The sequence below is a fragment of the Prinia subflava genome, chromosome 3, assembly GCF_021018805.1.
Source record: "Prinia subflava isolate CZ2003 ecotype Zambia chromosome 3, Cam_Psub_1.2, whole genome shotgun sequence".
NCBI lineage: Eukaryota > Metazoa > Chordata > Aves > Passeriformes > Cisticolidae > Prinia > Prinia subflava.
The window spans coordinates 67,381,558-67,393,728 of NC_086249.1; the positions used below are offsets into that span (position 1 = coordinate 67,381,558).

The 12,171-nt window shown below is 43.2% G+C and overlaps 1 protein-coding gene across 2 annotated transcripts in view; it reads left to right on the plus strand.

Moving 5' to 3' along the window:
• The first annotated feature begins 2,336 nt into the window (after window positions 1–2,336).
• Window positions 2,337–12,171, plus strand: part of RAP2A (RAP2A, member of RAS oncogene family) — a 31,989-nt gene continuing 22,154 nt past the window's right edge. Inside the window, exon 1 of one of the 2 annotated variants that reach the window (XM_063392332.1) lies at window positions 2,337–3,416. In XM_063392332.1, the coding sequence (XP_063248402.1) occupies window positions 2,746–3,416 (671 nt within the window). In that variant the 5' untranslated portion in view covers window positions 2,337–2,745. The other variant, XM_063392333.1, reaches the window with a different exon arrangement.

A 12,171-nucleotide genomic window follows, 5' to 3' on the forward strand; every position in this document is an offset into this window, starting at 1 on the left:
TACAACAGCTAGCAAAAACAATTACAAACCAGTGTGTTGGTTGCTGCGCAAGATAAAAATGCAATATTTATTGAGAAACTCCAGGCTACCATAAAACAGTGCGGTAAGCCGCAGGCCGCTGAAGCTTGAAATAAGACAGCTCGATACAAGACATAAAAAGACTTGAGAAGTGAGCAATAAAACTGAAGTTTCTAAATCCTAGGAAACCAGCAAAAGCCCAGCTGTACAGCACAGGGGGACTAGATGACTCTAAAGTCCCCTGTGAGAAGCCACAAAGGGAGTCACGCTGGGAAAGCACGCTGTGGGCTGAGATATTTGCCTGGCAAGCCTTGCCCAATTCAATCTTTCATGGCAGGAGGTTTCTCTTTCCCTGCAATTTACTACCTTATTTTTTTTCTCCCATTCTTCAGTAAAAAATAACAGAAACATAAGCAACATGCAATAAAAAAAGACTGGCAGCACCTAAATGACCCCATGTTTTCCACCTCACTATAAGTAACTCCACATAACTGATACTGTATTTGTTTCTAGTGCTGAGCCTCTGGCACTTATTAGGTGAATTTTCAATGTTGTTGTTGTTCTTGTCACATGAATTACAATCTCAAATGCAGTTCAGAAAAACAGGGCAATGACAAGATGTTCAGCCTCACAACAGCAATGGCGAGATCCTTGGGAACAGTCATTTGCTATTCACTGCATCCAGCACCTCCTCCAGTTGACTATCCCACATTTATTTTCTTTTACATCCTCCTTACTCTACATACACCACTCCTCTTTATTTCCAGCGTCCACATTTCTTAGGCCCTTGCATAACAAAGGGACACTTTTATTAAGTAAAATAACATTTTTCTGTCCATCAAATCTAAGAGACTGAACACCTGGTGTAAATATTACTGGGAGCATTCCTGTTACCTCTTTCAGAACTGTTGCCTTCCCCCCCTCCTCATCAGGAACCAGCAGCTGACAGCTTTTTTTCTGCTGAACAGCAGGAGGTTGTTCTGGTCTCAGGATGAATCAGGGAGGCCTAAAACTCCTCCCTCCAACATTGATCACTTAAATCTGTTTTGTGTAACTACATATAATCTTCCAGCTCTGATGCACAACACATTTTAAAGCCTGTTAGATAAGTCCATTTTCACTGCTCTCCATGGAAGATGAAACCCCCACTGCACTGAGACAGGGCTTAGTTTTCTATCTAGGTTATAATCAGTTTAGATTTGTGCTCTTCCATCAGTGTTGCTCATTAGGTTAAATGCCGACTCACTTGAGCTTAACTCCACCCTGCCTTACTGGTTACTCATAACCCTCTCCTACATTTGTTTTTCCTAGGTTAATCAAACAAATATTCCCACTGCACTCTTGTAGATAAGCTTTGTTCATCTCCAGTAACCCTCCCAGAAGTACTTCTGTACAAACTCCTCTTTCCTGGACATGATTCATCAGAACTGGATACAGTAATGTCTCACCAGTCACCCAGAAACTTGGCTGTGTGCACAGCACTGTCACACTCAATTTTTGCACAACCACATTAAATTGGCAGCTTCCTGTCATCGTCAACTAATAAATCCAGGTATTTTCCCATTATTCTGCTGGAGAGTTCCTGGATTCACACTACAAATAGTTATTAATCTGTATATGCAGTATCTTGTATTTTGTGTTATTACACATTCTTCTAGTCTCATTTCTAGAGGACTTGAAGGACTCAAGTCAACAACAGAAATTACAGAATTAGTTTCATTCATTGAAACTATTACTCAGTTCTGATCAGGCTCTGCAATATTTACAAATTAATTCTGACAGTCCTGTAAAAAACTGTCCACCTCTTTGATAATGATATATTTAAATCACTCAATACATGTGGTTTCCAGTTTGCTTCAGCAGCTTAGGACACAGGAACTGCAAGAAGATTGCAAAAATCTTCTTTCTCCTTGACGCACCAAAGCTATCACCATTCTACTATGAAAAATTTGTTTTGAAGCTTTGTAATTAAAAAAAATAATCAAAAACACACAGAAGAAAAGCTAAACAGTATGCCCAAGCAAAACACTGGAAAGTTTAAAATACTGCACTTGGCAAGCATTTAACTGAAAGACTCAGACAGCGACAAATGTGCTCCTAAAAGCCCTTAACACATCTGCCACTCTTAGGTTTGGAAACATCAAAACAAGCCAAAAAGGAAGCAGAACCGGACTTGCCTGGAAAGCAGGCCAACACCTTGGGCCTTAGTTCAGACGAAGACATGACAATGCAGTGAGAAGAACAGCACAACAAGAAACGCAGCACCAGGACTGGGCTCATTTCCAACAGCTTTCTGAATGTATCTGAACAGCAGACTAAGGGCTCCAGCTGACCTTTAGCCCTCTAATGGAAACAAAGTCTTTACTATCTCTATCAAATAGTACCGACCATTTATGTTTGAGGGAAAAAAAAGAAAAAAAAAAAGTGTTAAGGAGTCTGTCTCATAGAAGAAAGACAAGCATACAAGTGTGAGCATCTTTCCGGAGTGATACCAGTTCCTGGGAAGAACTGTGAATTCCATCCCATCAATCATCTTCATTTTCCATAGTTTTGATGGAGCACTTTACCCAAACTGTACCACCACCTTTTCTGGCCCTCTCTCTATCAGAAGGGGACGAGAAGGCAGGCACCCACTGGCAACAAACACCTCCAGCCGCCCCCTTGCAGGGACAGCCTTGACCGCAGTGCGTCCGAAGGCATCCAACGCGCGCCGGATCACTGCCTCGGATGTGGTGCATGGCACGGATTTTACACGAGCAGCGGATTCCCGGGGCCGGGGAGCCGCCAGCCCCGGAGCGGCCCGCACTTACCGCGCCGGAGCCGCCTCCCGCCGCCCGGGAAGCGGAACCGCGGCGTCCGGCGCGCGCTCCCATTGGCCCGCCCCGCCGCGCGCGCCGGCCCTTCCCGCGCGGAGCCGGCCCGGGCGGGGGCCGGGCCACGCCGCGTCTGCAGGGAGACCGCGCCGGCCGGGCGGGAGGGGGCGCGGGAGGGGACACAGGGGACAGCGGCGACAGCGGCGACAGCGGCAGCGGGGCCGCCACGGCCCGCCGGCATCACGTGCGGCCGCCGCGCCCGGGGGCAGGAACGGGGGGGGCGCGCCACGTGACGGGGCGGTACCCGCCCTCTTCTTCCTCCTCTTCCTCCTCCTCCTCCTCCTCCTTCTCCTCCCCGCTCTTTCTTCCCCCGTCCCGCCCCGTTGGCTGTTGCCGTGGCGACACGGGAAGGAGGAGGCGGGGCCGCCGCCCCACCCCGGCCGCGCCGCAGCCCGTGAGCGCGGCCCCGCCGCCGGCAGCGCCGCCCAGGAGCCGCCGCGGCGGCCCGGAGCATCCGCCGGGCGGGGAGCGGAGCGGAGGCGGCTGCGGCGGCGGGCACAGGGCGGGGCGGCCGATGGCGGGGGGGTGAGGAGGGGCCGTCGGCAGGTGCGGGTCGGGCGGGCGGTCCGCGCTGGCGGGAGGATGCGCGAGTACAAGGTGGTGGTGCTGGGCTCGGGCGGGGTGGGGAAGTCGGCGCTCACGGTGCAGTTCGTGACCGGCACCTTCATCGAGAAGTACGACCCCACCATCGAGGACTTCTACCGCAAGGAGATCGAGGTGGACGCCTCCCCCTCCGTCCTGGAGATCCTGGACACGGCGGGCACTGAGCAGTTCGCCTCCATGCGGGACCTCTACATCAAGAACGGGCAGGGCTTCATCCTCGTCTACAGCCTGGTCAACCAGCAGAGCTTCCAGGACATCCGACCCATGCGCGACCAGATCATCCGCGTCAAGAGGTGACTTGCCCGGCGGCCGCTCCTCCGGCGGCCGCGCCCGACGCCCACCTGCGGCCCGGCCCGCCCCGCCGGGGCCTGCGGGCCTCCCGCCCCCCCTCCGTGCCCTCCTCCCCCGCCCCGGTGCCCGGATCTCCGGCCCGGGGGCTGCCCACGCCCGCTCAGGTGCCTGCCCCGCGGCTCCCTTCCCTCGCCCGCCTGCCTGCGCCCTCCCCCGGGCGGCAGGGCATTCGCCCCATCCCGCCGCCCCCTCCGGAGCCGCGCCCGCAGCCCGGGGCTCCCCGTGGGCGGGCGCCGGCCGGGGGTGGCGGAGCGGGGCAGGGGGCTCCGGTGGTTTCCGCCGCTCGCCCTCCTCCAAGTGCCGTGTGCGGGGAGTTTGGGGTGCTCCCGTATGGAATGCGGTAGAGAATCTGGCCAGAGGCTGGAACCGTGGGGGCGGAAAAGCAGTTCCCCCAGTGGTGTATCGGGTCGGCCAGCCCTCGAGTGCACTTTTCTGGTGGACGTGCTATGGCCGATGCGCAGGGGAAGCACCTGGATGCTTTCGTTCGGCAGACGAGAGGTCTGCCCGTTCAGATACCTGCATAGGTATTTCCATGAACTTCCCACTCTTAGAAGTACAGGACGCCACCCTCGGTGGAAGTGACGGGTGTGAGGGTTAGGCCTCATGGATGCTGGTGTTTCTCTTAAATTTCCCACAGTCTCGTTGCCAGCCCTCTGCTAGGAGCGAGCCCACGGTGGTGAAACACCGGTGCCTACTGCCAGTTTGTTTTTATAGTCGCTGCGTTGTTTAGATGTGCATCAATCAGTCAGATGTCGGCGGCTGAAATGCAGCCAGTGGCGCTAAAATAAGGGTAGATGCACCATTGGAAATCATAGCAACCGCTTGAACCAGAGCGTAGATGAGAAAATGCCGCTGGCCAGATCATCGCAGGCAGGGGTCTGTTACTGCCCGTGGAGAGAGGCTGGAGTTATATCGCAGAACTGGGTGTAGCTTTGGCTTGGACATCTGAAAGGGACACCCTTGTAAATAACTTAGCTGGACCACATCTGTTGGATTTGCATCTTAACGTACAGTAGAGCATAAAAGGTGATGATAATAATAATGGCTAATCATATGGTCGGGTACGGTCTGTTCACAGAAACTGCCATTCCAGACCAAGGCCTGGGGAAGATGTATTTTGAAATTGGGGAGGAGGGTGAGTAGGGGAAAGGGGAGGGAGGAGGCAAAGCGCTGCTATTTTTAAAGACTTGCAACTTTTCCATAGTGGGTGTTTCTTAATGTGTGTCCTGACTTTTTCAGTGGAGATTTCTAAAGACCAATGTAATGCAGTTATTTTGAATTTTTTATGAAAAATGCATTTTCAGTATCCTTCCATCTTTATCATTCACACATACCTTATAGAAGAGCGTTTTTTTCTTTAAGTAGTTCGGGTAGACTTTATTCATTAATAAAAGCTTTTGGTTTTCTTGCATTTGATCATCACTATAAATTCATTTAGCTTCTGAGTTTATATCTGTGGCTTTTGCAGCTTGCTTTGTACCTTGCGCTGGAGCATCTGCATTCAGACCCCAGCTAACGAGCTGTAGATAGGTGAAGCAGAATAGAAAGCAACTTGTACTTCCATAGTTACATTGACTCAGCACTGCTGAGAGTGGGTCTAAATGCTGCTCGCATTTTTCATCTGCCAGCTCTTTTACTGCAGGAGTTCAGCTTTGGGCTTTTGGTTAGATATTTTGTGAGACATATGAGCAACACTGTAATCCTAAATTTCATTTATGCAAAGTAATCTAAATGCAGCTGAAATCCTGAAAATTTTAGCAAGCCCAGATAATTTTAATTGAGTTGTAGTTGAAAGGAATATGATGCATTAAAAGGATGTAGCTTCAGCAAGGGTACCAGATTTTTTACTTGTTAACTTGCCTGATTTACATTTGTGGGTTGTGGTGGAGGTGTTATGTTTTGGAACTTTGGTTTGCAGGCAGTGTAAGACCTAATGTGCTGTAGACTTAAGCTTGCATCTTTCTTACCAGTTGAACCTGAAAAATGCATATTTACAGATGCAACATGCATCCGTACAAGGACTTCTAAAATATAATTTCCAGTTGCAGAAAGGTGTTTAATCCATATTGATCCAAATAATCGTAGTACTAGTTTCTTGGGTGTTTTGGATGACAACTATATGCTTGTATTGATACAAAACCGTGTTCTGAAAATCTCTGAACTTTAGTTGTACCTGAAAACCAATTGGCCAAGTCTCCAACTGGTAGGTATCTCTGCATTTTACATATTGTGAAAGAATCCCTGTGTTATACCATCATTAGAGAGTAATTTTAATTACTTTCTCCCAAGAAGTAGAAAAGCCAGTTGGAATTCCCTGTTTGGGTTAAGTGATGCACACTTGAGTCTTCTGCTTCCCTGGTTTAACCACCCCATCCCAGGCCAGCTCAGCTAAGCGAGTCCTTCGCACCTTCGCACCACCTGGTGAATCTGAGTGACCTTACAGGAGTGAATGACATGTTCATGAATGAAGGAGAGGAAACAAGTGGACCTTCACTTAACTCTGAAGCTTAGTGGTTAGAAGAGATTGAGATCACTCTTGCCACTCTAGTTTCTGTTCTCTTTAAATGGCTATTAATATTAGCACATAAATAGGCTTAGTCTGAAATCCAGCTCTGCCAGCTTGCAGAGAACTCCCCTAATGGCAAAACTATGAAGCTGAGCTTCCTCGTGTAGTGTGTGTAAGCCTTGCATCCCTTTCAGTCATGGTGCACAGCTTTATCAAAAGTGGAACACGTCTCCACGGCTTTTAAACAGGTAGTTAAAATTCTTTCCTGGGAAATGTTTTAAATGTAAACAGTTTTCCTCTTTTCAAATTAAAAAAAAAAAATTCTTTAGATCTTTCTAAGAGAAAGTCCAGGTACTTTACCTTCAGAAGGGAGCCCTGCCAGTTCTGAATGGATATGTGCACCCCCAGCAGCTGTACCTAGACAGAGGATGAAGAAGAGGTTTCAGAAGGGCTCGCTGGACTCTGGGCTGGAGTTTCCTGCAGCGCAGAGTGCTGCCAGCTTTGGATGAAGGATCACAGTGGTGCAAAAGCACAAATGCCAGTCTTCTTCCTCCAGATGCTTCATCTGAAATGCTTGATCCAGTCCCAATTTGGGCACCTAGTACTGGTTTCTGGACCCTACTTGTGCAAAATAGGTCCATTAAGCCTTGTTTCTCAATTTTTGCATATGCTGAAGGTTTGTACTGCTAGGAAGATGGAGTGTACATAAGTAGCTTTGAAGACTGCTTACTTTCTGTATTCAAGAAGGATAAAGAGGATCAGCTGCTGCTTTACTGCCTCCTGGTGAGGTAATGCACAAAGTATGTTACCTGTGCATTGGTAGGTGCTGCAGCTCTGGGCCTTCTTCCTTGCATTTACAGGCTTGGCAGCAAAGAATTGACTTGTTTATGCTGCAGACAGAACTCGCCACAGTGTCAGAATGAGCTGTTTTCTGGAAAAACCTTCTATTTGTGAGAACAGGGCTAAATTGGATGAGTGGGTCCATGCCAACAAAGGTCTGCAGTGAGGGAAGCAGCTGTCAAAAGAACAGATTGGAAGTGGTACACCCCAGTTAGATGTCGAGGTTTAAAAGTAATTAGTGAGTATGAGGATTAGGTAGTGTAAATTTTATTTTTATTTCTGTTAAAAAAGGAGTTATGTATTTTCTAACGCTTTTGTGTTTGTCTGTTGTATGATTAGAAAGCTCTCTAAAGAGAATCTGCTGGTATTTGCCAAATACTGAATTTTAATTTTTAATATGACTGCCAGTGTTTTTCTGTTATGAAGGTATGTTTAAAACTCAGTGGATAGCAATTCTAGGTGCTTGCTTAGCCTTCAGTAGTGTAATTTCTCAATCTATTCTACAGGCAATTTTATAGTGATTTTTTTCAGTTGAACCCCATGAAATAGGAAAGTATGATTATATCTATTCAAACAGAAAACTAGAGCCTAGAAATTAAAACAAACTCAAAGTTAACTCAGAGTTCTTCACTTGCAGTAATTTCTCTAGATGTCTGACCTGGGCTTTAAGTACAGGACTGTTGTGTTCATATTTTAGAGACCAACAGACCCTACTTCAAGTGTTTTTCAAGTGCTATTTTATTTCAAGTATTAAAAAAACTCCTTTTCATTAATCTAAGGCTTTTTCTCCAGAAGAAAAAGACTAGAAAATTTATTTGTTTTAGATTGGCTGAAAATGCAGACTAAATTACATAAGTATATTGCTATGAAATATCACAGAAGTGTCTTTGAGTTGACCATGTTCTCTGTAGCTGTGGTTTATGATCAGGATGAAAATCTGCCTCCCAGTCTAGGGATTCTGTGCAGTCATTTAAAACATACAAGAGATATAATTATTGAAATTTATTAATTGTGAAATCAGCATCTTCAGTCAATGATAATTGATGTATTTAGTGGCTTAATGGTGATTAAGTCTGGAAAACTATATTTGAAATTACAAATTGCTCAAAAGTCTAGTTGAAAATAATGCTTTCCAAGTACTAGGAAATTGAAGTATGGTTTTTATTCAAAGAACGTAAGACCTCTATAAACAGGTTTGAATTTTTCAGTTTTCTGAAATTTTGTGTAGTTGCATCCTTATTTTCAGAAAGTATTTTTTCTACTTCTGAGAAGTAATTAGAGAATTCTTTGTAAACACTGGTCTAACACCTTCAATCACAAACATGGCTTCAACCTTTCAGGAAGAATCTCTGAAGTGTATGGTGGAAGTGAAATATGAAAAATCCTGTTTCTTCTGAAGTGTACTGTGTGCAAAGCTTGACAAATGTCTAGGGATTTTCATAAGTGCTAACTGTGTAGAGATGGCAGAAGTAAGCACACACTGAAATCCTTAAGTCTTTTTTAGCAAGAGCTCTTTTTCTTCCAATAATCTTAGTGTAATGGATTGTTTTGAGTACTCATCTTTAGATAAAAAAAGGCAGAGTGAGTAAAATGCATGGCCCCCATTCTCCCCTTGGCCAAGTTGCCAGCCATAGTTGTGCAGCTATCAGATGAAATTTAGGACTTCCTTGGAAGAACAGATTAACAGGTTCTAAATCTCAGCAAACATTTGTACATATGTAAGTACAATAGAAGAACTCCACTGGTCTCCCTTTTCCTCTTTTTTTTTTTTTTTTTTCTTACTTAAGGGACACCTATGGGTAGCTGTTTACCTGGTGGGAACCTCATGGATTTGTAAGAACAAAATGTAAATACTGTAAGCATCTGTAGAGATGTAAAGGAGTGGTAGACAGAAGTAGTCAGTCATGCCCAATTGACTCTGTGTAATGTCAGAACCTTCAGCTGTCTGGCCATCTCTTGTGTTTTATTGGGGAACTGATACATAGTCTGTCCTGGAGAAAGTGTCTGTAATAGAAAGGCTACAACTCAGATTTGTGCTCTCATGTTTTTAAAATAACTTAAGAGACCAAAAGAGGCATTGTATAGAGTTTAGATTAAATTTTTGTGTGTGTGAATCTACCTTTGTTTTAATTTGAAATTAATGAACTGATTCTGTCAGATAAAATTATAGGTTCCTACAAGTCACATACAGGCAATCCTCTAAGAAATGTCTCTGACAATGTGCGATTTTAAGCTATAGGAGATTATTTTAAAGTTGTTTGGTGTAGTCTTAAATATTTCAAGGTGCTCATGCATCTTCAGAACATATAATCTTTAAGGTTTTGCTGTAGTAACTTTTGAATTGAATTACGTATTTGCAGAGTTCTCTCGACTCTCCCCCCCCACTCTCCCACTCTCACATTCTTGATAATCTGAAATATTCATATTACTTTGAATTTCTTTCAGTGAAAAATGTGAAAATAGGAGACAATGCTTATAACCAGAGTGTTCTAATGTGTTGGGGTGTTTTTGGCTGTTTCCCTGCTCCCTACCACTCCCACAGCATAGTCCAGATAATTTTACAGGTATTCCTTCCCAAGTTTTACTTATTTTTCTCTGTAAGGTAAAGTGACATGACAGTTTTCATATACGAACACTGAATATAAATATTTTTATCCCCTCCTGCTTTTAGGTGTTCTTTGGACTTTTATTGAAAAAGCCAGGTAGGCAAGCTCCTTTTGTATGTGTGTTTAGTTTAGATTGTGCTAGTTTAGAGTATAGTGCTTTTTTTTGTTTGTTTTTTTAAATGATGCCTATATTCTTTAGCATCATCTTCTGGATTTGGGTCTTAATTGCTGCTGTAGCTTATGTTGTTGTAGAAATGTGTGGATAATTTTTGGATAGCTACAATTATCAAATAGTAGAGCAGTATGTGGCAAGACTTCTTAAATTTGTTTTTGGTTGTGCAATATTGCTTGATTGTGTCTGTGTTGTAAAAATGCTATTTAATGAAAGACCAAATGTAACCATGACTTTAATTGCTTTCATAACTTAGTTCAGTAATATAGCATTAATGCTTGGGGTTGAATGTTTTCTACCTTGCTCTTCGTTAGGCTGTTTTGACACAGATTTTTGAATATTTGGAAAATTTTATTTTAAAAAATCATTGCTCTTTAGAATTTCTAGTTTTGCCTTTGAATTTCTGTTTTGCTGAGAGGACAGTAATTATTTAAATACTGTTTTTTATAGCCAACACAGTTGACAGTAAGTTTAATATTTTCTTTCAAAATACTTCTTCACTTGGATAGTGGAATAGAAATAAGTTTCATTCTTTGGTCAAACATGAAGCATTCTGGGTAACATTATGTTTAGTTAAAGCTCTTATGTTATCAGGCATACTTTTTAGACCAAAATTTTAAAAATAGACATTCTTTGGCTGTTGGAAGTTTTTAAATGAAAATGTGAAATGTCTGAGTGGGTGGATCTCCCCCAAAAAATCATCAAATCCTTCCATTAAATTTCTTTTCTAGTTTTCTTATTAATAATTGAATGTCAGATTTTTATTTCTTGTACCTAAGAAATAACCTGGGGTTACTGGTTATTTAATTTCTGGAGTGTTTAAAGTGTTGCTCAAACAATTTTTTTTTCCTCCTTGTAAATTGTGTAGGTGGTATGTGATGATAACATTTTGAGAGAGAATAGGGAAGCAATTGGGACTGCAGTGCTAAATTATCCTGGCACGTAGTGACTTGCATAAAGATTTATGTGTAAAGATTTTAAGGTAACATGAGCTGTAGCTATCTGCTTCTATGGGCTCTCTTATTCATTAGCTTGCTTCTGCTCTCTTTTGGGTTTGTTTTGTTCTGTTCTGGGTTTGTTTTCCAGAGGTTTCCAATACAGGACTAGTATTCAGTTTTTGCTGCACTGAGGCAAACACTATAGTCTAGGTACAGTTTACAATGATGAGTGCAGTTTGAACACTTTCTTTGTCGATGGGTTGGATGCATTTTGGCAGCTGTGTTGTCTTAAATCCTAGTCTAGACAAGAGAATTAAAGGTGTGTTATGAGCACGTTATCCTTTCTCAACATTAATGTCATGGGGCTCACTCAGTTAATTGGATGCTGTACTCTTCAAAAATGCAGTGGTGATAATATGTTAATTCTTGGCTTTGTTAGCCTTAGACTAGGTGAAAGATCAAATGAAGAAACAAAAAAGGAGAATTTTTAGAGTTGATTCATTTATTTTGAAATATCGCTTGTGTCTTGTAGATAGAGCTTTAACAATTCTAAAAATATTATCTTCTGCGAAAGTCATGGTAATGAGGAAGACATTAAAGCATTTTTAAAATATTAGGATGTAATAGTGTTAGGGTAGTAGTCCGTGGTAAAAGAAAATACAGTTCTTACTTTATAGAATGGTTTGGGGACTTGCATTATTGTTATGGTTAACAGGTAGCCACCTTAACTAAAAGATTAATAGTATTTGAGATTCCCATGTGAGTTTCAACTCAACTACAATTTAATTTGAGCTGGAAATGAATTGGATAAGGCACTGAATTTAAGTGCTCTGAATGTTGTGAAGAGGAGCTTTAATCCTGGATTTCTGATTAATTGCAAGAAAGGATGCTTTCAAGAAATAGCCAAATAGGTCACCGCTAGCCTATACGCATGTCTGCTGAATTATGATCAAGTTTCCGTAGGAAACTTGAAATATGCCCTCTTACTCCTAATATATTTTACAGTAAAGAATATAAGCCAGGACTGATCAACCTACTTTATCTGATTAGCTCTGGTTGCAGAGTCCAGCATTGCTGTAACATCTTTTAAACTGCTGTACAAAATCTTACTTGAAACGTTTTATAAAATAATTGGAATGCTTTATCTTTTCAAAAAGCTGTGAACTTTATAAGACCAATATAGAAATGCATAAATTCTCTCCTCAAGAGTTCCCTTTCTTTTGAAATGTCCATACTATGTTTTTAATTTAATTTGTGAGTTTTA